This window comes from Ceratosolen solmsi, unplaced genomic scaffold, assembly GCF_000503995.2.
Source record: "Ceratosolen solmsi marchali unplaced genomic scaffold, CerSol_1.0 scaffold61, whole genome shotgun sequence".
Classification (NCBI taxonomy): domain Eukaryota; kingdom Metazoa; phylum Arthropoda; class Insecta; order Hymenoptera; family Agaonidae; genus Ceratosolen; species Ceratosolen solmsi.
Window position 1 is genome coordinate 1,768,051 of NW_011948435.1, and position 24,130 is coordinate 1,792,180.

The 24,130-nt window shown below is 27.6% G+C and overlaps 2 protein-coding genes across 3 annotated transcripts; both read right to left on the reverse strand.

Moving 5' to 3' along the window:
• Window positions 1-2,781: 2,781 nt before the first annotated feature.
• On the reverse strand, window positions 2,782-9,330 carry Bcat (Branched chain amino acid transaminase). Of its 2 annotated transcripts, none has more exons than XM_011502972.1 (7): window positions 9,133-9,330; window positions 7,917-8,024; window positions 7,613-7,822; window positions 6,901-7,131; window positions 4,679-4,988; window positions 4,150-4,304; window positions 2,782-3,610 (listed from the first exon to the last, which is right to left on the reverse strand). In XM_011502972.1, exons 1-7 carry the CDS (start codon window positions 9,151-9,153, stop codon window positions 3,422-3,424), a joined length of 1,224 nt encoding a protein of 407 aa, XP_011501274.1. In that variant the 5' UTR covers window positions 9,154-9,330; the 3' UTR covers window positions 2,782-3,421. The 2 variants fall into 2 exon arrangements, with proteins under 2 accessions (XP_011501274.1, XP_011501276.1); XM_011502974.1 differs by lacking the exon at window positions 9,133-9,330 and adding an exon at window positions 8,105-8,181.
• A 12,946-nt stretch (window positions 9,331-22,276) lies between these two features.
• On the reverse strand, window positions 22,277-24,124 carry LOC105364936 (uncharacterized). The gene is made up of 5 exons (XM_011502975.1): window positions 23,857-24,124; window positions 23,530-23,771; window positions 23,108-23,323; window positions 22,831-23,015; window positions 22,277-22,741 (listed from the first exon to the last, which is right to left on the reverse strand). The coding sequence occupies exons 1-5, from the start codon at window positions 24,081-24,083 to the stop codon at window positions 22,340-22,342; spliced, it is 1,272 nt and encodes a 423-aa protein (XP_011501277.1). The 5' UTR covers window positions 24,084-24,124; the 3' UTR covers window positions 22,277-22,339.
• Window positions 24,125-24,130: the final 6 nt, after the last annotated feature.

The window sequence follows — 24,130 nt, forward strand, 5'->3', positions numbered from 1 at the left end:
ATACAAATATTTTACAATAAATTTTTAAACACCATATGGTCAAATGTTTTTATATTGAACTTAATTATGACTATGAAAATAACTTTATAAAATTTATTTTCAACATTATTCAAACGTAGTACAAGCATGATAATAAATTAAATTGGCTAATTTTTTAATTATGCTAATTAAAATTTTTGATATATCATTATTATAATATTATTTTATAATTAACAGTAAACTATGTTTATAACAGGCCAAGAGAAAGATATTAAAAATCATCGCGAAGTACTGATATAAATATTAAATTTACTCTTACGCAAGACCAATTGATAAAATATATATCTTGATTTGATAATAATATATTGTATTATTTAAAACATCCTAAAAAATATTATAATAAAATTATATTATAATTTAAGGAGATTATTAAATTAATTGTATATAAAATATATTCGTAGTATAAAAATTTTCTTCATTCGCATTAAGCGTTTGTCAGGTTAACACAAAATTAAATTTAATAGAAAGAATTGAAAAGTTTTGAATTTTGATAAATATATCGATGATTGATTAAAACTTTACACGTGCTGTTTCAGAATATCAATATACTTTCACACAAATAATTTATTTTAATCTCAATGATTTTTGACATTCTTATGATTATTAACTTGTTACGTTAATTTATAATATTTTTCATATATAATTGTTCATTAATATTAAAATAATTTTTTAAAATTCACAATAAAAATTTATAAAATAACGTTTATGCTATTTTTATACATCACACGACATATCGTACGACGAGATTAGATAATTGAATTTTTAAATTAATTCATCAGATTACTGTCGTCTACTAATAAAACTTATCTCCGGTTACATGAATGTGAGCATGAAATATACTAAATTTTTATCTAAATTTATTAAAGTTTTTAAAACATATCATTGATAAAAATAATTATAAAATTTGCAAAACTAAGACAAATGAATTACTATTAAATTTTCAATCAATATTTGTATTTATAAGTAAGTCGATTGTATTAAAAAAAGAAAAAATATCTTAATTTCTGCTACTGGATTTCTTGAATACTTTGCAAATATTTTAATTGTATTTCTTGCAATATTTTTATATGGAATTTTTTTTTTTTTTTTTTTTTTTTAAAGGAAAACATTTTCTTAATAAATTATCTAAACTAATAGAACGAATTGTATCCAAATAAAGGTTGGACCCACAGATATCAACAAAAAAGACTAGAGCAATGTTATAATAATGGAACACCAAAGTTACGTTTAAAATTAAATTTATGCTTGAAGTGCATTTAAATGAAACTTTAACGTTATATATTCAAATAATTCTTTATATATGTTATTTAATTTCCGCCTTGGAAAAAAAAAATTTTGTATTATTATACGAGAGTTAAAGATCAAATAAAAAATTCATATTAACTATTGATTGATCGCGCTGTTATGTAAAATATTAATTATGGAAAATTAAATGTTATTTCGTATCTACTTTGACATTCATATTATTAGCATAAGACAGAATTTAATTAATTATCTGAATTTTGTTCTGCATAGAGTTTATTTTAATAATGATTTTATGCAATTACCTTCTTGTAAAATGACATGTGATATTTTCAGTTTTAATTCATAATCTTCGTTTAAAAAAAAACAAAAAACAGATTGAATAAGATAACGAATGAACAAAGGAAAAGCAAGTGGATTTGAAAAAATTACAGTCAATTTCTTTTTTTAAAACCTCGATAGATTGATGACATAATATAATATGCAATAATATCATATCAAGATTCTCCCTCATAATTACATAATACATTTGCGAGTAACAGCCACGTTTCCTCTAATTGGTACAGATATCTTTCATCCATATTAACATCTGCACACTTATAACTGCATTGAAATAGAAATTAGGGACTGGAAGTGCTTAGTTATAAATTCTTCCTAAATAGCTTAAGGTAGGAATCTTTTAAATAAACAACTAAATAATTTATATTAAAGATAATAAATTTGTATCTCTGAATCATATAAAATTTACATTAATTGAACAAGCATCACAAGCCGATTTTAAGGAGAAAATCTTAGTAAGGATTTTTAAACAAATAGAGAGAAAATATACTTTTTATGATAATTAATTTTTATTGGGATAATTTTTATGATATTTAAATATATTAACTTTTAAAGATGTTATGAGTAATACTACATTGTTCTAGTCTACGAATATATTAGATAATAGTCTTGTAACATGTTATTTAAGTTAATAAAATTATAACTTTCTCTACTATTTGTATTAAATTTTGATGAGTTTTTTTTTTTTTTTTTTTTTTTTTTTTTTTTTTTTTTTTTTTTTTTTAATAACATTACATTTTAAGTATTGCTACATAACTATATATATTTAACATAAAGCAAATAATCGACGCTTTTATTTGATCAATTTATTCGTTACGAGTAATTAATTCCTTATAAGATTTATCTATTATTAGGAAATGTAACAGTCGATATTAAAATTCACCTATCTCGATTAAAAATGTAGTAACTTAATTCATGTACAAAAAAAATAAATAAATAAATAAATAAATAAATAAATAAAGTTTTATAGAATAATCATTGGTATGCAAATATTTTTTTATTAGCTTCATCTACACAAAATTTTAATCGTGATTGGATATATATGTATATATATATATATATATATATATATATATATATATATATATATATATATATATATATATATATATATACACACATGTATGATAGGTTGAAAAGAAAAAAATAATAAAGTTTGTGCTTTTAAAAATATATATATTATATACAATATACTACAAATGTAAAATGCAAAAGTGAATGCGTATCGCCCGACATTTCAAGAGAATATCACTTTGCGTAGGCGAATGATATGTTTATATACAAAATTTGTTTTACAACCTTGTTGACAGTAAAATTATAAAAGTGAGTGGTGGTGGATGACGATGTCCCAGCAGTGTATTATTAAATTATTCTCAATACCACGTATCGCTTTATTGCTCGGATAAGGAAAACCTGAGTTCATCTTCTAACTGAATCATTATATTAATCCTTGTCCACTTACGCCGGACTTTTAATTTTACAATGCTCGTAACAATCATATTGCGCTTACATTTTCAATTTCAATTTACAAGAACATACAAATCTGTTATTCTTTATAAGAAACATGTTTTCAAATACAGTGATCCTACATTTTTCAACACTTATTGTTTTAAAGAATCTAAAACCTTAGATAGAATGACCAGCATACAATATAAATAAATAAAAATATGGCAACCATAGGAACCTCAATTAATTGAAATTTATACAAACAATTTAAAATGCTTGCCAATTTGTCAAGGTATAATTCGTATAATAGAAATAATCAGAAGCCAGGTATAAGCCTTAAGGTCTATTGTTGGATTCATTCGATAGGAAAAGCCCATGGGTGATCAACGTAGCCATATTGAATTTCTTTAAGATGTTTAAGAAGAGTTCTGAAAATTGGTTCGGTGTGATCCAGCGTTGGCAAGTAAAAACTCTGATCCATATATTCTATGAATGAAATTGGACTGACTATGCAGGCTGTACCAGCACCAAATAGTTCTAGGAGCTACGGGAAAAAAAAAAAAAAAAAAAAAAAAAAAGTCATTTCTTTAAAAAATTGCATATATATATATATGATTAAAATGAATTTACAATGCGACAATTAACTTTTATTGAGAAGTAATGAAAAATTGTTATAAAAATTAACATATCGAGTAAAGATTCGTATCAACAGCTTTAATGAATAAAATTTAATATATTTAATATATTATTTAATATATATATATATATATATATATATATATATATACACACATTTGTTCATCTCCAATAGAATAAAACTTTGTAGGTATTTGAGTGTCGAGAGAAATAATAATAAAAGCGAATTAAAATATAAACATAAGAATTTTTATAAATGAATTTATAATTACTACTTTTAATGTAAGGGCAAGTAAGTTATCAATGTAATTTAAAATATTATATTTTTTATGAAATGCAAGGACATTATTTATTGTGTCATGTTGATAAGGCGGTCATAAGCGATTTACTTAATTTATACGTATTTATCTTATCTTGTAAAATATTAAAAATACTGCATATTCTTACTCTATTTTCCGATAATAATTGACAAACTTCTGCCATTGTGATTTTTCTTTCGGATACTTTAAATTGGTTCCATTCTTTGGCAAGGGTTAAAATTGAATTCCTAGTTATTCCTGGTAGAATAAGACCATTCAATGGAGGTGTAATCAGTTCTTTGTCTAAAAATAAAAATTGAAGCATAGTATGGATTTTTACGAAAAGTTGTCCACGCTTTTATTAAACGTATTTTATTAATTTATCGAACTACTGTCCTACTCTCGTATTAATTATATAGTGCTTATAAATAGAATAATTATTACCTAATAATTTAAACAATAATGCACATAATAAAGGAATGCATATTCGAAATAAACAAGATAATTAATAATGGCAAGAGCATAAGTTCACTATTATAAATAAATCGTAAATCGATAAAATTGTTAACTACAATAAAATACAGAAATTAATAATATAATTGTAATCGTTAATTGTAATATTAATGCGTGGAACAAGTCATGACTATTAATAAGTAAGAGAACATCGTGATAGTCACCTCCTTGATCGTTTATACAAAAGAGGAAAATATTCATGGTGCCAGCTTCTGTTAATTGACGATCCTCTCCATAAAGCCAAAGAACCTGCTGTAACCCCTTCTCGGTCGCTTCCTTTTGTACGTGAATCGTTGGTGCATAATTACTTCCCATTTTTCGGTCTCCGCAACCGCCGGGCCAAGCTCTCGTGTACCGAGGATCCGCGAGCAACGACACGCCCTGATTCATCTCATGGTGTTTGAAATAAGAGCCCACTGGGCTGAGGATTACGTACAACATTGCCGAATCCGAGGTAGCCACTCCCAATGTTGGCTAGGAATTAAAAATTTCATACGTTCAAAAGTCTGCGTATGCTATTGCGCCAATTACAAATTAACATTTATCCTAATTTATCGTAATTGCATTCCAACTCGCGCAACATACACATTATTTAACAATAGCTCATTGAAATTGAAAGGAGGGTTGCACGATTACTTCTGCTCTGCTTGGTTATTACAATCAAACTGGCTTGTTGTAATAATAATTATCGACGTAAGTGTACGAGCACAGTCAATATTTATTAGCTGCACGGAGAATTATTTAAGACTCGATTGAAAAAATTGAGATTTCCAATTTGCTTATTAATTTTGAAATGGTAATTTTGCAAACAGTTTATAAAATGTTTATTCTTATTTTTTTTATTTTTCTTTTTTATTTTCTCTTTCTTTTAGTATAATCTTATCGGCTACTTTATCGCGGCATTTTTTTATTTTATCTATATCGTTGCTTTTATTATAAACACTTTTAAAATAAAAATTAGCCTACAGCTATTTGATTTATATTTATAAGCTTATAATACAACTTATTATGTCATATTCGCATACTCTAAATGTAAATTAATTGAAAGAATTATCTCACACGATTGATATAAACTTTTGTTTGCAATATCTATTATTTCTGAAGTTTTAATAACGTGTGCAAATAAATCAAGATTTATTACGAATAGGTTTATTATCAAAAATATATTACGAAAGTAATATATCGATACACAAACATTTATTTTCTTTTAATATCAAAACTATTTTTCAATTCTTAATAACGTAATATTTATTTTACATGAACCCCAATTTAAAACAGACAATTAAATGTTTAAAAACATTTTTTAACGATATGTATTATTCGAAATTTCTATCAATTAAATTAGAAGAAAATTAACAATTATCATTGATAAGTTCAAGTTTTTAATAAATATATTTAATCCTTAATATCATATTACTGACAATACGTTAAACAAGTCAGTGGCTATTTATTTGCGTAAAACATTAATAAATAGCATACAAGTTAGTTGTTAATAAGTGAAATTATAATATTTGTAATGAATGTTATAGAGTTACAAGTCTGATAACTTGAAGCTGAACTGGAGCTATAGAAGCGAAAACGCAAATGATAAGTAATGCCCTGTGTTGTTGGTATTGGCAAAAGAATTTCATAATGTTCATCGTTATTTTACGCTAAACAATAACAGTAAGAGTAAAAAGTTTTGGTAAAAAAAAAAAAAAAAAAAAAAAAAAAAAAAAAAAAAAAAAATGAGAGAAAAAGAAGAGAGAAAAATACATCTATCTCTACATTAACTCGTCGCTTTTCTTCACAGCTATTCATAATCTCTGTAGTTAAATGTATTATTTTGAGATCATGAACAATAATGAAAGAATATTTTTTGTTTAAATTGCAAGTAGATTAATTTAAGATAAAAGGAGCTACCAGCTACCAAGCAAGCTACGTGAGATTGGGCTAAGGAATGTATACTTGATCGATTAATGAAGTTATATTGTTTTGTTTGGGTCAATATAACAAAGAAATAGTCAAAGAATTCCTGCGGAAGAATGCTTATCGCTACGTATGTTCTAACATACGTCACAGTACGGTCGATCGATTTCCTTATGACATGATAAAGGGAGTATCATGAATCTGACATGTTGACTGGGATCTATATTAAATAAAAGACAGAGATCCGCCCCTGGGAAATCAAACATCACGCCACGAAATCCCACATAGGGTTATCGGTATTGAGAAATTGACTGATTAAACCCCGAGTAAAATGATGCGAAGTCAATGACGCTGATGACATAAGCGACTTTGATTATCAGGAGCTTTGCAATGAAAATAAGATCTAGGATAGAAATATAAATTCTTTGCAATAACAATTATCAATGTTTTTTTTACCTTAGTGTACTTGTATACTTACGTCAATGCCTATTAATGTGGGCCTTATGTATAGGCTCGAGGCTTCTAAATGTGGTACCCACTCTTGATCGATACTAATAAGTCTGTTTATGCATTTAATCAGTTCCATTCCATTGAAAGTCGGTAAGCCAGATCTTAGAGCCGAGGCATTCATTCTATCCATATTCATTTCCGGCCTAAATACTCGTATTTTCCCATCGATTCCTCGATATGCTTTCATACCCTCGAAAAGCTGGAAAAGTTATTATGTCAATATGGCTACTTCATAATACGTTAGCATCAAGACCAACATAATATGATTATTGAATAGAACAAAGAAATACCTAAATATCTAAATTAATCTATTAAAATTAATAAATCACGTATAATTCATTACCATAAGAACTAATTAAAATTTTTTCAAATTTAGTAACGTTCAAATTATTTGATATTTTGTAATTTATAATAAAAAGAAGCTTGAAAATCTTTAATAATATGTAATCCGATCCTACGCTATACTATATTATTATGAAGAATTTCTATTTGAAATAGTTGTTAAAAGCCAATGTGAGATAAATGCTAACGATAGTTTAAATTTTCTAAAATGTCGAATAAATTAAGGATTATAAATGAATTTAAAAGTACGAGTGCTTCCTTAAACATTAGTTTGGAATTGTTAATTTATTACTTTGAAAGAACAGTATTGACGCATAAATTCTTATGTGATAAATTACCTCAACAGCATAATGAAGAACTTTGGCAGCCGGATGTAAGACCAAATTTTCAAATGGAGTAATTTCTGGTATTTGCCATCCGCCAAGAGCTTCATAATAAAATACTTTCAGCATATGATCTGTGAAATATTTACCAAACCCTAATTCGCTTACATTGGGCTTTGGTTGTAATTGGTGAGGCGCTGCCAACCGAACCGACAGATCTGAATACTGTAATAATTAAATATCATATTCTTAGTTTCACTAATTAAACACTATAATTATATTCATTAATAAACTTGTCATTCTAGTCTATTAAATGTACCTTAAACGTTCTGTCCGGCTGTACAGTTTCTTTATCTCTTATTTTTAAAAATGAGCTCCATCGCACATTGGGCTGCAGCTGATTTAAAAGGCCACTAAAGGATAAAATCTGCAAACAGGATGTAAGGTTAGTTTAACCTTCATACAATTAAATTATAAACTCAAAATAATCATGTATCAAAGACCCACCTTTTTACTTTGACTTATCATACTTTTTTATTAGAATAAACTATCAATATTATATCAAACGACATAAAAGCATATAATTATTTCATTAAACGATAATTATTAAAATTAAATTTAAATTAAATTGCTACATATGAACGCGAAATAGTCACATATTTTGTTTATCCAGGAGTCGATTTTTGGCTACGGAATGATTTGCACTATTTTTCATGATTGTATGATATTTGAATATTAATAATTATATAAAACTTGTGATTTTTGCAATTGATATTACATTATAAAAGCTTTGTGCCGTTAGTGTTAAGATAATACATCGAACAAAACGAATTTATTCCAGTGGTTATGATTAATTGTAACAGATATACTTAATAGCTGACAAAAGTATTTTGTAAACATAAAAGAAAAAAAAAAGAAAAAGAACACACTAATAGAATTTCATTTTAAAAAAGTTCCAAAATGTCATCTTCTCTTTAGCATCCGATATTCACACACTAAATTATACGAAATTCGTTAGCCTTCATTAAACTACCAAATCAAAGTCTTAAATTAAAAATTTAATTCCACTAAAAAAGTATTTTCTTGAAATTCTCCTTAAGTGTATGTATTCTTGGCCGCGTAGGGTTGCATAAGCTAAGAACGAATATTTGTAAAACTTCAAATTCAACTATTTTTCAACGCTGATTTAAACGCTCATTGAAATATCAATTAACTTCTCAGAATGCACGAACTTTATTTGACTTTACATTGGACAAGGTGAATTCATAGGGAATTTTTGAAAGAAAAAAAAAACAGAATTCGAAACCGTTTTTGCGTATAGTTTCCATACACACGTGCCCGAGCCCGTAAAGTTTAATGCAGGTAAGGTTAGTACGAAAGACCGCGTAAAGGTTGCCATTTGAACAAGACATAAAGCAAATGGGTTTGATATGGGACTAAAAAGGTTTGGATTAATTTAAGCAGATTCGCCAATTTATCGAATAACATTATTATGCAATTCAATTCGAAAATTACGTATGGATAGTATAACGTACCTTACGCCTCAGGTGAACCATTATTCCTTATCCTCTTTAACGCTTTGTTTGGCTCGAGAACTCCGTTAATCGAGTGACAGCAGTTGTATAATCGATTGCAAATCAATGCACATTATACGACGAAGCACCTTAGAATTTAACTTAATTCCTTCTTCTTCTTCTTCTTCTTCTTCTTCTTCTTCTTCTTCTTCTTCTTCTTCTTCTTCTTCTTCTTCTTCTTCTTCTTCTTCTTCTTCTTCTTCTTCTTCTTCTCCTCCTCCTTCTTCTTCTTCTTCTTCTTCTTCTTCTTCTTCTTCTTCTTCTTCTTCTTCTTCCTCCTCCTCCTCCTCCTCCTCCTACTCCTCCTCTTCGTCTTCTTCTTCCTCTTTTATTTATCAGCGAAATTGCTACACTGCTCTTTCATTCAAAGCTCTCTTAATAACTTGATCGATCTCCGAGAGAAAATCCTTAAAATCATCGGAATTGAATTCTCCCTTTGCGGCAACACTCACACGAACTAAGGTACACGAATAAAATAGGGCTAACGATTACAGCAGGCCAGTCGATCGCTTTATAGATCGTCAACATGTGAATCCGATCTCTTTTACGAATAATCACATCTCCAAAGCAGGGAGATTCTCGAATGGAAATGGGAATTAAGCGCGAGGGCCCACACGGGACTTGCAGCGTAAAATTTTCTTTTAGCGAGCCGCGCTCCGGGGCACTTGTGTCGATTTACGTACGCGCGCGCGCGTCTCTCCGATACTTCTCGAATAATGAATTTGAATGAAGGCATCAGCTAATATTTTATTTATCAAAGCCGAAGGAGGGGGCTAGTAAGTATAGACAAAAAAAAGAAAAAAGAAAAAAAAAGAAAACGAAGGCGCGTCTTTCTCGATCTTCGTTTCCCCTCCTTTTCTTGCGACGTTCGTCTTGATAACGTCGAGTGCGCGCTCGTGCGCGCACACACTCTCCGACATTTAAGTTTTAGCAAAATTAGAAGTACCCCGTGATAATCATTGTTGCCATTCACGATATAATCATAATTGCGATCGAGCTAGCCATTACGAACGTAAAGTTTGACAAATTAATAATTAATAATTTTATACATAAGCTTACACGACTAACGCCTTTCGCCGTCAATGCGAAGTGAGCAAAATGAAATCGTAAATACGCGTTTGTTGTGTTCACGCGGTGCGTGTAAATTGGCATTATGATAAAATCGCTAAGGTCACGAGTACCTCTACTCATTATTTCGGACTCGTGGCACGATTGCGATTACATTTCTTTTACGATTAGTCTACCAAATACCTGGCCTAACTTCACATAAAAAGCGTACCTAATCCGAATATACGCAATATTATTGCATTTACCGATATACTTATCGTAAATACAAATACACATTTATCGCAAATATTGGAACGAGTATGAGCAAGAAGGGGAGGAAGAAAAAATGAGAGAAATTTACAAAGATACGGTTGTGCTTGATAATAAAGTATATCAATAGTTTCATTTAATATTGATGGTAAAAGATTTCAATTGAAAAAGTACGCTAGAATTTATAATTGATGAACTAACGTGATTATTCGCATTTATTATTTAATATTATCGATAAAAGAAATTTCACGCGGTCTTTCGTATATTTAATAAAAATCTCCTTAAAATGTTTGATCGTAGTTATATTGTTAAAATATGCACAACTACAGATATATATGTAATACCGTAAGGATGGTAAAGTTATCAAATAATTGGAAAAATTTTGTTAACATCAGAATTTGTTTAATAATTTTTATTTTGATATCTGCATGCATGATGACATAGTAAAGAATTATTCATTTTTCAATGTTATGGAACGTTGATCGATAAAATAAAATTATATTTCTCTCACTCACTTAGCGAATGGTTGAAGAAGAAGAAAAAAATGTATACCATGTACGAATGACATAATATTATTTAAGGAATTTATTGTATGAAATTATATAATTGAAAATTATTTTATCGTATTATGTATCGTATTATTGTGTAAAGAAAAATTTGCTTGTAATCAATGCCTTCGTAAATAATATTTTTAAACGATCATGAAATCCGTGAATGTAATTATAATACAGTGCGAGGAAAATTACTAAATTTATTTAAATATTTTGAAGATTTAAGATTTATAAATATTAAATATTTTCGTATTTTAATTTAGGAAATAGAACTTAATGATGTTTTCTCTACTTAAACTTATTAATATTTGAAACTATTAATTATTAGATACTCGAGTAGAAATTTTAATCATTTAATTCTATAAAATATTATTTATGAATATATATATATATATATATATATATATATATATATATTTATAACAAAACAAAACAAAACAAAAATTATGAGGTAAATATACGCAAACTTTCATAGAACTAATTTAAAAATTAAATTAAAGAATGTTAATAAAAATAAGCAAAAAGCTAATAATTAATCTCTTGAGAATAATCGTCAAATGAAACAGTATAAACGTTCATGTACATTAACCATCCGTCAAACATGCTAGCTACTACTATTTGCAAAATTAAATATAGTATCGATAATATTAAATTTTTTTTTAATCATTAACGACTAGATTTAATATTTCACTAAAATTATATTTGACAGCTTCATGATTTACTTAAATCTGGTTGCTCTGTGATTGGTAACATATATTCACGTAGAAATAAAACGATATATTAATATTATTTATAATGTTAAGCATGCAATAATTTACATCCATATGAATTGCTTAAAGACCTTTATTTATTAATTATAGTCACAAGTATAATAATAATATCAAAGACACCGTAGAGTTAAAATGAAGTGATTGGAAGTTGGTGATTTGAAAATAGCTCACTAAAGAGCAACTTTTGTTGTAATTAAAGAAACTGCTTTTTATATATTTTCGAGTTCATAAAGAAAGTGAGTCGTTAAATATAGAACGTAAATTAGAAATAGTAGATAAATGAGTATAGATTATGTGTGCGTTAATAGATAAGAAGCAAAGACTTGGGCAATCATTATGACATTATGCGGGAACTCGACGGGGGGTCTTACTTTTCAAATTCTCTCGACTTTTGGCCTCTCGATCCACTGGGCCTTTTCAAATTGTCCCGGAACCACTCGAAATTTCAGCAGCTACACGAGATCGACGTTGGTCCGGTTGGCAAAAGGTTCGCCATGTTAGTGTCTACGCTTATGTCTATCGATTTGCTTATTTTGCAAATTAGCGCATTTAATTTTTCGGTTTGTATTTCGCAGCGTTTCGCACGACTTCAAGCAGTCATTCCAATATCAAGTTATTTTTCTAATCGTTTGTAATCATTTTATAAATTCGAATATTATATCGCGAGTTAAATATCGGATAGTTATATATCTGAGAAAAGATGAACACATAAAAGTCAATGGAATTGTATGTTTAAGCAAATGACAAATTTCTTAAGGCGACAGTAGCAGAGAAAAAAGAGAGAGAGAAAAAAAGATTATTACAAGATAACGAATTTTGAAATTGCTTATTGAAATTGCTTATTGAAATTGCTTAGTGAATGTTCGAAGACCGGAAAATTTTCTAAATAAAACTTATAAAATTATGATAATCAATTGCTGTCTAATTAATTTATTTTTCAAATTAAATACATCCTTACAGATAATCGAGATACATTAATAGACTTAATTGCAATAGACTTGTAAATTTTAAAAAATTTCATCGGCTATATTGAACTTTCTCCCCTAGGAACGACGTTTACGAGAGTAATACTTTAACGAAGACTACGTTCGGATAAAAATTTGTTCGTGTATAAGTTTATCGAAAATACATTTCAGGCTTGAACTGTCAACTTTTATCGCCGATTGAAAGTAAAAGCGAGATAAAGAATAGAAGAAAAAACAAAAAACAAAAATAATGGACGAATTACAACTGATCAAACGTTTTCACAGGATCGAGACTTTTTTTCACTCACTGTCCTCACTCCGTCTTCGATAAAATTACTTATGTCAGGGATCCCACGTGAACTAAAAAATCCGGCTTCCAGATCACCGGACTACCACCCCGGCCACCTCGTGCACCTCATTGTCTTGACTCATTGTCCTCACTGCCTGGAAAGGTCTCGAGGTTAGATCACCCTTATCGGTTCCTGCCCAGCGAGACACTCGACGCATTACTCAAGAGCCAAACCAAACACTACCTGTTGTATTTAGTTGAATAACTATTCCGATATTCGTTGTGCTTCTTTCTACCATTTGCAATACTTACAGCTTGCAACTAGGGATTTGCAGCTTAAAATTTTTAAAAATTTCCATATATCATATTATAATATAAAGGCAAATATCATTACTTTGCTATGTACATTAAATGGCTTTTATAGCGAAACTTGTTACTTTTTTGTATGCACGAGTGAAAAAGAAAAAAGAAAACAACGAGTAAAAGAGATATCAAACATGGTATGAACATTTATTTAAGATTACATTTATATCCCATCGTTCGTAAAAAGAAATTTGATTTATTTTCTATTTCTATTAGCCATTTAATATCGATCGAAACAACCTACGCCAAAGAGCGTTTGTCGTACAAATTTTTAATTTCGTTCTTATTACAGCGAGTACCACTTTTTATAAACGCAATTCCAAGAATTTCCATATAATTTCTATATTTTTTAGAAAATCAACAAAAATATAAATTTTTATATAATTTTCTTTTCATTCCATTTTCTCCCCCCCCCCCCCCTACCCCTACCCCTACCCCTACCCCTACCCCTCCCCCTCCCCCTCTCACCATTGTATTGCAATGTTATTGAATTTATTATATCGATAGCACAAAGCAGTATTTCAATTATAAATTAAAGGTTATCATTTCTTCGTAAGTTTTAAAATACTTAATAATATAGTGATTACAGATGATTAAAAAATATTTTAATAAATCATGAAATGGCTCTTGATTTATTTATTCAAATATTTATCGGGAAATTAAAAGTTCGGGGAAAAAAAAAAAAAAAAAAGTTATACCATAGAAAAGATTTTCTTCTCTAGACTCTTTACCAATAAATTATCGCAATTGACAAATTAATATTTAATACGAATATTATTTTATAGACTGAATGATTTTAGCAGGGCAGTAGTGCAAAATATTTTTAATACGAGATGAAAAAAAATTGAGAAACGACAATAATAAAGAGCTAACCAGTTGTAAGAAGTAAGATATACTTAGGCATGTGTGAGTGACGTATGAAAATTTAAATATTATACATAGCGAAAAGACGAAAGCGCAAACGAGAGTTTCGTTAGTTTCCTTAATTATCCCTAACCTTAGAAGAAGCAACGGTGATTATCAACAATCATACCCTTGTCATAGTTACTGACACTATCGAATGTGGACACAATATCCATACAATATGTGCTTAACAGCTGAACAAATTTTCCCACGATGTTTAAAATTCTTTTTTTAGCCTTTTTTCGTGCTTATATATCTTTTAAAGATATACACGTATGCACATATAATTTCGAGATGGTTATATTATCTTAAGTGTTAAAAATTAAATTATGCAGAATGAAATGGTATATCACATGTAGAAAAATTTAAATTTTCATTTGTATATTTATATCGAATCTCTCATAATTATGATATTTAAATTGCCATCGCTAAATAATATCTAACAAAGCCGATGCATCGCAGTTGATTAATACATAATTCTGTAATTAATATGGATTTGTAATATTTTTAATTTACATATTTATATATAAACCAGTATTTACACATATAATACGTATGCATATTAATTGTAAAACTTAATGATAATAAAAGGTCTTGTTGTTTTATGTAATGCAGAACTTTCAATTGCACATTTGGAAGAACGATAAATGTACGGAGATATAGTTTTTAAATTAATCGGATATTGTTCTTATTTATATATATATATATTAAATATTATTATAATAAAGCTAATTCTTTATTTGCTAACGAACAGCAATAATAATAAATATATTATAATATATTATAATAAATATTTGTCGCGATGTAATTATAGTTATAATAATTTTAAGCTTTGAAAAGTTTTTTCGAAAGTAAGCAATATTCCAATGAGGCATTACAAATGCATTTACAATCATATTTACATGGAGTTGAAGAGAGAATGAAAAGAAAACAGACTAAAATATAGAAAAATTCTTCCGGTGACATTTTAAATTATATCTTATTTAAGACATGGAAATAGAAAAATTATTTGATAATTTACTTAATGTTTTGCTCTCTCCTGCTGATACGTACACTCGCGTTTATCCCGCAGTTTTTAGTTTCGGCATTTTTATAATTTTAAACATTAATATTGTAAAGAGAATAAATCTTTTCCTGTAAAAGTATTGAAATGTATAAGACTTTTAATGTTATCAAAACTGTTATTTTAATAAAAGTATAGAATTTACTTTAAATATATCTTTTTCTTTTTCATTTTTACATTATATTCAATAAAAGCACATAATTAATAATTGTATCTAGATTCTCTCGTCTTCATATATTCTGTTTATAATAAAAACTACATTTCTTATTTGCATTGAAGAACGAGGTTGTGGACAAATATTTGGTCGACGTGTTATCATTATTTTTTTCTTTTTGTCTATCTAAGTCTCTTCACTTGGAAAGCTGATAATATGTTATTCTATGGAGTTTTTGCATCATATATGTTTAAACGGGAGGAGGAGAAGGCTCCTGTTATCATAAAATTATTATTGTTTCTTCACTCCTAACGTATGGATTAGAAACGTCATCGTAGGTGTGGCATGATTACAAATAATTCCATTTCGAGATAAAAATCTTATTTTAAAAGTATAAAGTTATGATTGGATTTTTGTTGTCGTATACGCAATGTTTTCGACCTACGTATACTCAAATAAAATAAGATTTTAAATTTGAAATCAAATTCTCTGAATATTGTCTCGGACTTTCATTTACATAAATATATATATATATATATATATATATATATATATATTTAGATTGTTTAAATACTTGATTTGTTTTAAGAATCAAACTGAAAATCCAACAACAAACTTGAAGAGACAGAGCATAGGCATAAAATTTTATATAAATATAATTGCCCTCAACTTAATTGCAAATACTTTTTTATATTTCTTTTAATAGTTCGTTATAAAAAAAAAAACTTCATTAAATTAATAAATAAAAAGATTATTTTATATTTAGCGGATGATGATTCTTTTTATACCGATTGCCATACCAAAATCTCATTTCTGCAAATGTGAAAAATAATTAATAAGTTTATAAAGTAATAATGAAGTGAAATAGTATACATTTCAATTTGCCATGATATTTCGATTTACTTTACTTTAGAGGGTTTAAGGGAAGGTAAGTTTTTTACGCAATTCACATTAATAAAATATCGATAATTACAAAAAAAAAAAAAAAAAAGGACAATTAAATATTTAGATAATTAAAATTTCTATCCGACTAATGTAACATTTACTCTGGATATCGTTAAATAATAACGATGAAAAATAAAGAAAAAATACCTTCCATTGCAATAATTTCTATTTTTTACATTGTTAATGCTGGATATATATATATATATATATATATATATATATGTATAATATTTATATTGGTACATAATGAATGGGACAATAAATTTAAGATGGAATCGTTAAGCTTTTGAAGCAATAAATGAGACTATGATCGTCGTAAGGTGCATAATTGATAAAAACATTATTAAATAACGGTCGTCTTTAATTCGTAAAATGTGTAAACTTCCTGATGCAATCGACAGTTGGGTTGGCGCATATGAATCGCGTACTCGAATCTAATGATGTTTACCGCTGTTCGATATAAATCTCGGCTTCCATGCCCATTATATCCTCCCATAATAATTACAGGGACTTACTGTTTAACATTCTCGGCATTACGAAGATAAGAAGATTGGAAGCAGTGTGAGCGCAATTCTCTCCAGCGACGGGAAAAATCGGGCGTGCGCCACTGATGATTAACGTCACGTCTCTGCACGTGCGATAAAACATATTTTTCTATATAGTATTATAATTCGAAAACTAGGCCTCGCTGATAATTTTGTTTACACTATTATAAGAATCGGAGATATAATAAAAGCATTGGTCCAAATTTTAATATCCAACTGATTTTTCGCTATATTAAAAAAGAAATTCAATGATAAAAATGATGGAATTCAGCTGTTAGACGACATTTAAAATTATCGCTGTTCGTTTGAAAGTTGGTAAATATATATATTTTTTTTTCCTTTAGTGAGGTATCAACATCGCGTTACGTCCTCATTGCAAATTTGCCGTATCTACACATTCATTGCGTAGCTCTTTACGTAGTTTATTCGGTTCATAGGTTTTAGAGATACTCGATCTTACATTTCCTTTTCATTTTGCAAACTTCTCAAGAATAGTAAAAAAATTTGATTATATCTATTAAATATTTAGAAGTCTCTCGTTGCCTTACGTATTTTCAAAATAATTCTGATATTTCAATTTTTTAATAGTATGGGTTCGTGCATGAATCTAATTGAGCATTTAATTTTTATGTAATTTTATTGATACGGATTATTTTAAAAGAAATAGGTTTTCTTTTTCTTTCTTTTTTTTTAAACTTTGCAAGATGTATTAGCAATGCTATTTTTAATTCTACGCTTATATGGGACTCCGCGTAAGCGATATTTTAATAAATAATTCATACTGCTTTCGGTTTTAATGGAAATATCATATCGTCTATTTGTATTAATATTTCTTAATTTATTTATTAATTTATAGTTGTAATGTCAATGCCCGGCTATACCTTAAATTGCAATGATGAATCATTGAGAACAAAAATTTATTATACGCTTATTGAAAGAAAATATTTAAATGAAAATTTATCATTGAAATAATTAATGTCGTTAAAAATTCAGAATAGCTAGTTATTTCATCGATATCGATTGTTAATACTTTTTTCATTAAAATTTTTAATTAAACATTTTAATGTAATATTTAATAAACCTTATCGATAATTTGTTCTTTTCCGCATAAATTAAAAGTAAGAAAATTCTTATTTACACATACCTTAGAAAAAAAAATGTTTATATAGAGGGGGGAACAATTAATTCTTTGTATAAATAAATTTTTTGAAATTTATTACTAACAATAAATAAAAATATTTGGTAATATCAAAGTAATTTAGTGAATATATAACCACTGAAATACTGCCTGTCTAATTTGAAATACATTTAATATGAATAAAAAGAAATTTTACAATTAATAAATACATATTATTTAAGGTTTTTCATTGTATATTAATTCATTCATGTATATTAATGTGTTCTTATATCGTTTTTAATGTATTTGATAGAAAAATGTTAATATTCAGTTAATAATGTTCGAAAGCTCAGTGTATTTAAATTTTGGTATGAAAAATTATGTATAATTATGCAATCTAACATTACTTGTAATTTAAGCGATCTACAATCTTAATATATATTCCTTATCAAGACAATTTAAAATTAAAAAACTAAAACTATTGTTATATCAAGTTGTTCAAAATTATTATAAAATATATTCGAGATTTATGATTGAGTAATCGAGGAATTTCGTTCATTGATGTTAGTTATTTTTATGCATTGAATTTTTAATTCATCGTCATTTGAAATGAATAATACGTCAAAAGGAAATGTATAAATAAACAATATACATTTCATACAATTTATAAACAATTGTACAATCCGATTCACTTATTTGCAGTATATACGAAAAATTAATGTTTTGCAATTTAGTGCTCCAACAGATTTCTTACATACAAAATTTGCACTCTATTATAAAATTTATAATCATGTAATTCACTTATTAATTTGTAAGTCGATTGATATTTCTTCTTGTTTCTTATTATTTGAAAATCCATTATGTGTAAAATGATGTAATATATCGTAATATACTTTATATCGACTTTATTTATTTAAATATATTTGCATAAATACCTTCACGATCTTTTGATTTTCGAAACTACAGTGTTTCGCATATTGTATTTATAAATTTGATAAATGACGTCAATTCCTTCTATCCCATCCACATTAAATCATCGATTTCGATTTGATTACTCATCTTTTATCTCTATAATAGTTTTATGTTTTTATATTTTTCATTTTCTTTATTTTATCGATAGTAATTGCATTTATTTTATCCACTTCGTTTTAATCACTTATTTACTTAAGTTAAATCATTGTTGTCGTGCTTAGCATAATACAGTTTTTTCATTTCCATTTCCTATGATATTGGCTATTATTTCATTCTCTCTCTCTCTCTCTCTCTCTCTCCCTTACTATTGTTATTTTTATATTTCTTTTGCTCATTATAATTAATTATTTTATTTTCAATTTTCCTTTCATTTTAATTTTTGTGGAATCAACTTATATTAAATAGTCTATAATACATAATATACTAGCTACAGTAACAATACCATATTATTCTATTTGTAATTGCATTAAAATTATTTTATCGTATGAACTGAATAATTTGTTATAATTTATCCTATTAGTTACATATTTATTGACATGCACTATTGAGTTACTTTGGCAATGTTAAATAGATGTTGATAATTAATTTGAAAATTCTTATGATTTCTTCTTGGTCATTTTTAAAATGATTTAAGAATTCTTTTTCGTTATCTGCAATGATTATTTTTTGCATTTTTTTGTTTGGTTTTGTTTTGTTTATAAATGCGCAAACGCATTTTTTATTAATTTATTTTACGTTAGTTTATGAATGCTTTGTACATTTAATTTCCTCCTATTTCTATATAAGGGTACACAATTTAGATAATGTGTAAATAAATTTTTAAAAATCATTATAAATTGTCATATTTACTTTGTAATAATTTTATCGAATGGTTAAATTTATTTAATACGCTTAACTGTTTTTATCCTACACATGTACATATCTTTTGATATATCTGTAGACTTTCGTTCGTCTTTTAAAACTAAATTACGTTTATCGTTGTCTTGCAAGACTAGAAAACAAATTAAGAGCGATAATTAATACGATTATTATTTCGTTTATTTTCCAATTCAATGACTTAAAAAGTGTAAAGGCGCCGTTTGAATAGAACTTTCGATTCAGAGTGTTAAGTTATCGCTAAATTAGGAAAGTATATTTTATTCAAGTTGATGAAATTGTAATATATACATACACATATATATATATATATATATATTCATTTTAATTAATTAGATTAAATAATAATTCTACTGTCACTCTTATCATTTTTTTTTATCTTGTGATAATTTCATATCAGATTATCGCAAATATGTACAAAAAATTACAAGTATAATGAATCAGCTACACTGTAAAGACGAAAAATATGAGATAATCGTTGTTGCGATATATAAGGAATAAAAAAAGCTGGGCGGAATATAAAAATGTATTAATCAAGAACAGTAATTATCAATTATAAAAGACAAATTATTGACGACTTTATTGTAATAATATATTTATTCGATATAAAATTATAAAATTATAATTAAAATATTGTATTGTTAAAAAATAATTTACAGTCGATTTAATAAGCTACATAGTTTAAAAACAAATTGAAATCGGTTTGAAATCTAATATATTTCGAATATTTAAATATGACATATTTAAATATGATATATAAAGTACAAAAAGTGATATTTGTAACATATTTTATGTGTTGGTTATTAGAATTTAAAAAATCTACTCATTACATATACTTTGCATACGTGTGCGAGTGTCAATGTAAGAGGTTTATATTTATTTATTCGTACGTTTATAAATATTTATTTCAATTCAGATTTGAAAATCGCCTAAGTTTATCGGTATTTACCATTACAATTTTGCATACATATAAATTGCACAAGACCTTACATTATTCTATTCATTCGGAACGATCGAAATAAACTTTTATATCTAGAATTTGATTATAAAGTGGCAATTTCAATTTGATTAAGGATTGGCGAGTCGCCTGCACACACGCACACACGCACGCACGCGCACGCACACGCACGCACACACACACACATATATATATATATTCGATTTATATATATAATACTTTATTTGCTTGTTCAATATTTCGTTCAAATTTTCATTTGAAATACACATTCTTAAATCTAACAGGAATTGCAAAATTATCCCCATTGATAATACAATGTATATACTTTGACAAAACCCTTAAACTATCGAGGTTTCCATTATTGTTTTTGTACTGACAATATTATGCCGATTTATTTATTTATATTTAACAATTTTCAGAGGATATTTCGTTTTATTAATTTTCTTTAAATTTACATAAATCGGAATGGCTAAAAGTTATAATAAAAATATGACAAATCAAATTCATACACGGAAACTTATAAAAGAATGAATACTTATTTATGTCGTTTCGTTATAGCAGTAAAGAAAACTTAAAAGCAGTTAAGTAATTTTTTAAAATCTCTCATCTTATTATACAAATAAATATTATTATAATACTTCAAAGTCGCTATATTATATAAATGATTTTCATTTTAATATTAATAAATATTTAATGGTTTCGTCAAAGTAACACTGTCCTTAAAATTGAGTATGTATTAATTATTTTTATGACGATTTATTAAATATTGTTTATATAATATTATCACTTATCCTTATTTTTCTAATATGGTGAAAATCATTAAATTTTTATATTCTAGTATCAAGAGAGTTGTTAATACACTGATAATTTTATAGATTATTCATGAAACTTTAACAAACTATAAAAATTTGATATCTGTTTTTATGTCTAATCTACTTTAATGAATTGATACAAATCTAAAACGATTATTATTCAATTGTTATGCTTAAGAATATGAAAAATGGCTTCGAAAATAAATCGAGGCGGAGTCTCACTGAAATTGATGGTACGAAATTATGATCGCTAATTATTTATATACGACCTTTAATATCAATAAATCACAGCATTTGGAAGGATGGTTGCGAATACCGCTTTAAACTTTAATCCCATTGTTTCTTTTTTGTTTTGTTTTGTTTTTAACGTACTTTTACATCGTTAGAATTTATGTAGAGACGCTAAGAATGTTCGAAATTTTGCTTCTTCCAACGACTCCTAGTACAACAAACTACATGATAAACATAGTACTTTAACAAACCATTTTTTTCTTTTTCTTTTTTTAACGTGATATACCTTCCTGGACTAGGTTCGATACATATCTTATATTTAAAAGGGAAAACAAAATTATTCCGTTGAATTTTCCAAAACGTTTGCGCTCTCTTCGCTTATAGTTGTCAAATATCTGTTGTCAAAAGTTTTTTCAATCTTTTTATTATCCAAGCCTGTCTCAAGACTTTTCTCGAGATTCTGTCGATTTTGCTCTATTCTATATTGATTCTCTAGCATTTCTTTTCTTTGATTGACATTTACAAAATGTTTCTCATAGCCACAATAAGCATCATCGTCTAAACTAGTCCAGTACCGAGTAATTGTTGGAGATGTGTCTGGCGAGCTATCAGAAAAGTCTCCAATAGCTCCAAACATTGGTGAATTTGTCGGATAAGATAGAGCCGGGTACGGGATTGATTCCAAGGAGCCAAAACTTGGCAAAAACATTCGATGGTATTGATTATAGCAGGAACCATCCTAAAATATTACAGCCACTTTTAGGTTCTTAACGGAGAGACAATTTTTATTATAGAAGCAATTAATTATTTTAAAAAATTCTTACTCACCATATTGTAATGTGAAGTAAGAGTTACTTCGGAAGGTCTTAATTTTACTCTACTCGGTTGAAAAACACAAAGAAGTGTCCAAGTTGGCACAAAATATTTGAGAATCATGATAACTACTAAAAGCGAACTATAGTATAATTGTATATGATTGTAAATTCCACTGCATCCACTTTCATCTTTACCCACTGTAGAAAAAAAAAATTGCAAACGACTTATTACATAGACATGCAAATTACGATAGAAATTGGAAGGTTATTCTGTGAAATCGGTTACTTACGCAGAACCATAATAGCATCGAAAACAACTGAAATGGCTGCCGACACTTCGTAAACTGCAGTGACAAGCCATAAATCTCTTGTCTGTGACGAAGATGCAGGCATCATTAGAGCTGAAATAACTAGGCGTCTATTACTATGTGTTAGATAAAGCGCAACAGCCGCAAATAATTGAACCGCAATGAAGTCCGCACTAGACAACATTAACCAATAAGGTCCTGCAAATACAAGCACTAATGAGTTTTATACTTTTGCACATTGTAATAGCTTTTTCTTTATAATTTTTCTCCTGTACTTTTTACAAGCTAATGTTTTCACCACTCACACATTTTTTCATTTTAATTTGACACATTAATTTTTATTATTACTGGATGCCTGTATTACTTAGGCCCATTTTTTGTTTTATAGCGCATAATATACTCACTAAAGCATTCTGTCCATGTTCCACTAACATCCACCATTCCCATTAAGACAACGGTGATGCAATAAAGAGTATATAGACAAAGAATGGGATTAATGACGTGTTGCACGACATCGTCCCTGTGGCGAGAACGCGCTGCCATTGACCAATGAAGATGACAAATTAAAACGAATTGATAAAGCTTGAAGAAATTTGTAGCAAAATTTAGTTGTGGATATCGAATTCCAAATACAAAACTTGTAGCACTGCAATTATTTACATTACATAATTTGGACATAAACATAAATTATTAACATACGTTAATTATGAAATCGTGTATTTTAAATTTACCTGATCATGCATTGTATAGCGGAGAGATAAAATATAACGTAATGATGTATTTGCGAATGCTTGTATCGATGGTACTTGATAATTTTTAAAACTATGAAGAGTAACGTTATTATACTAAGAAACACCAATATACCAATTCGTCCACAGGCCACATTGTCATAAGGATCTAGACATCCTTTATTCAATACGTCCAACGTATTATTGTCAAATTTTCGATTACGAGCCATGGCTACTCTTCCCAATTGATTCTGATGATATTGCGATGCTTCAACTT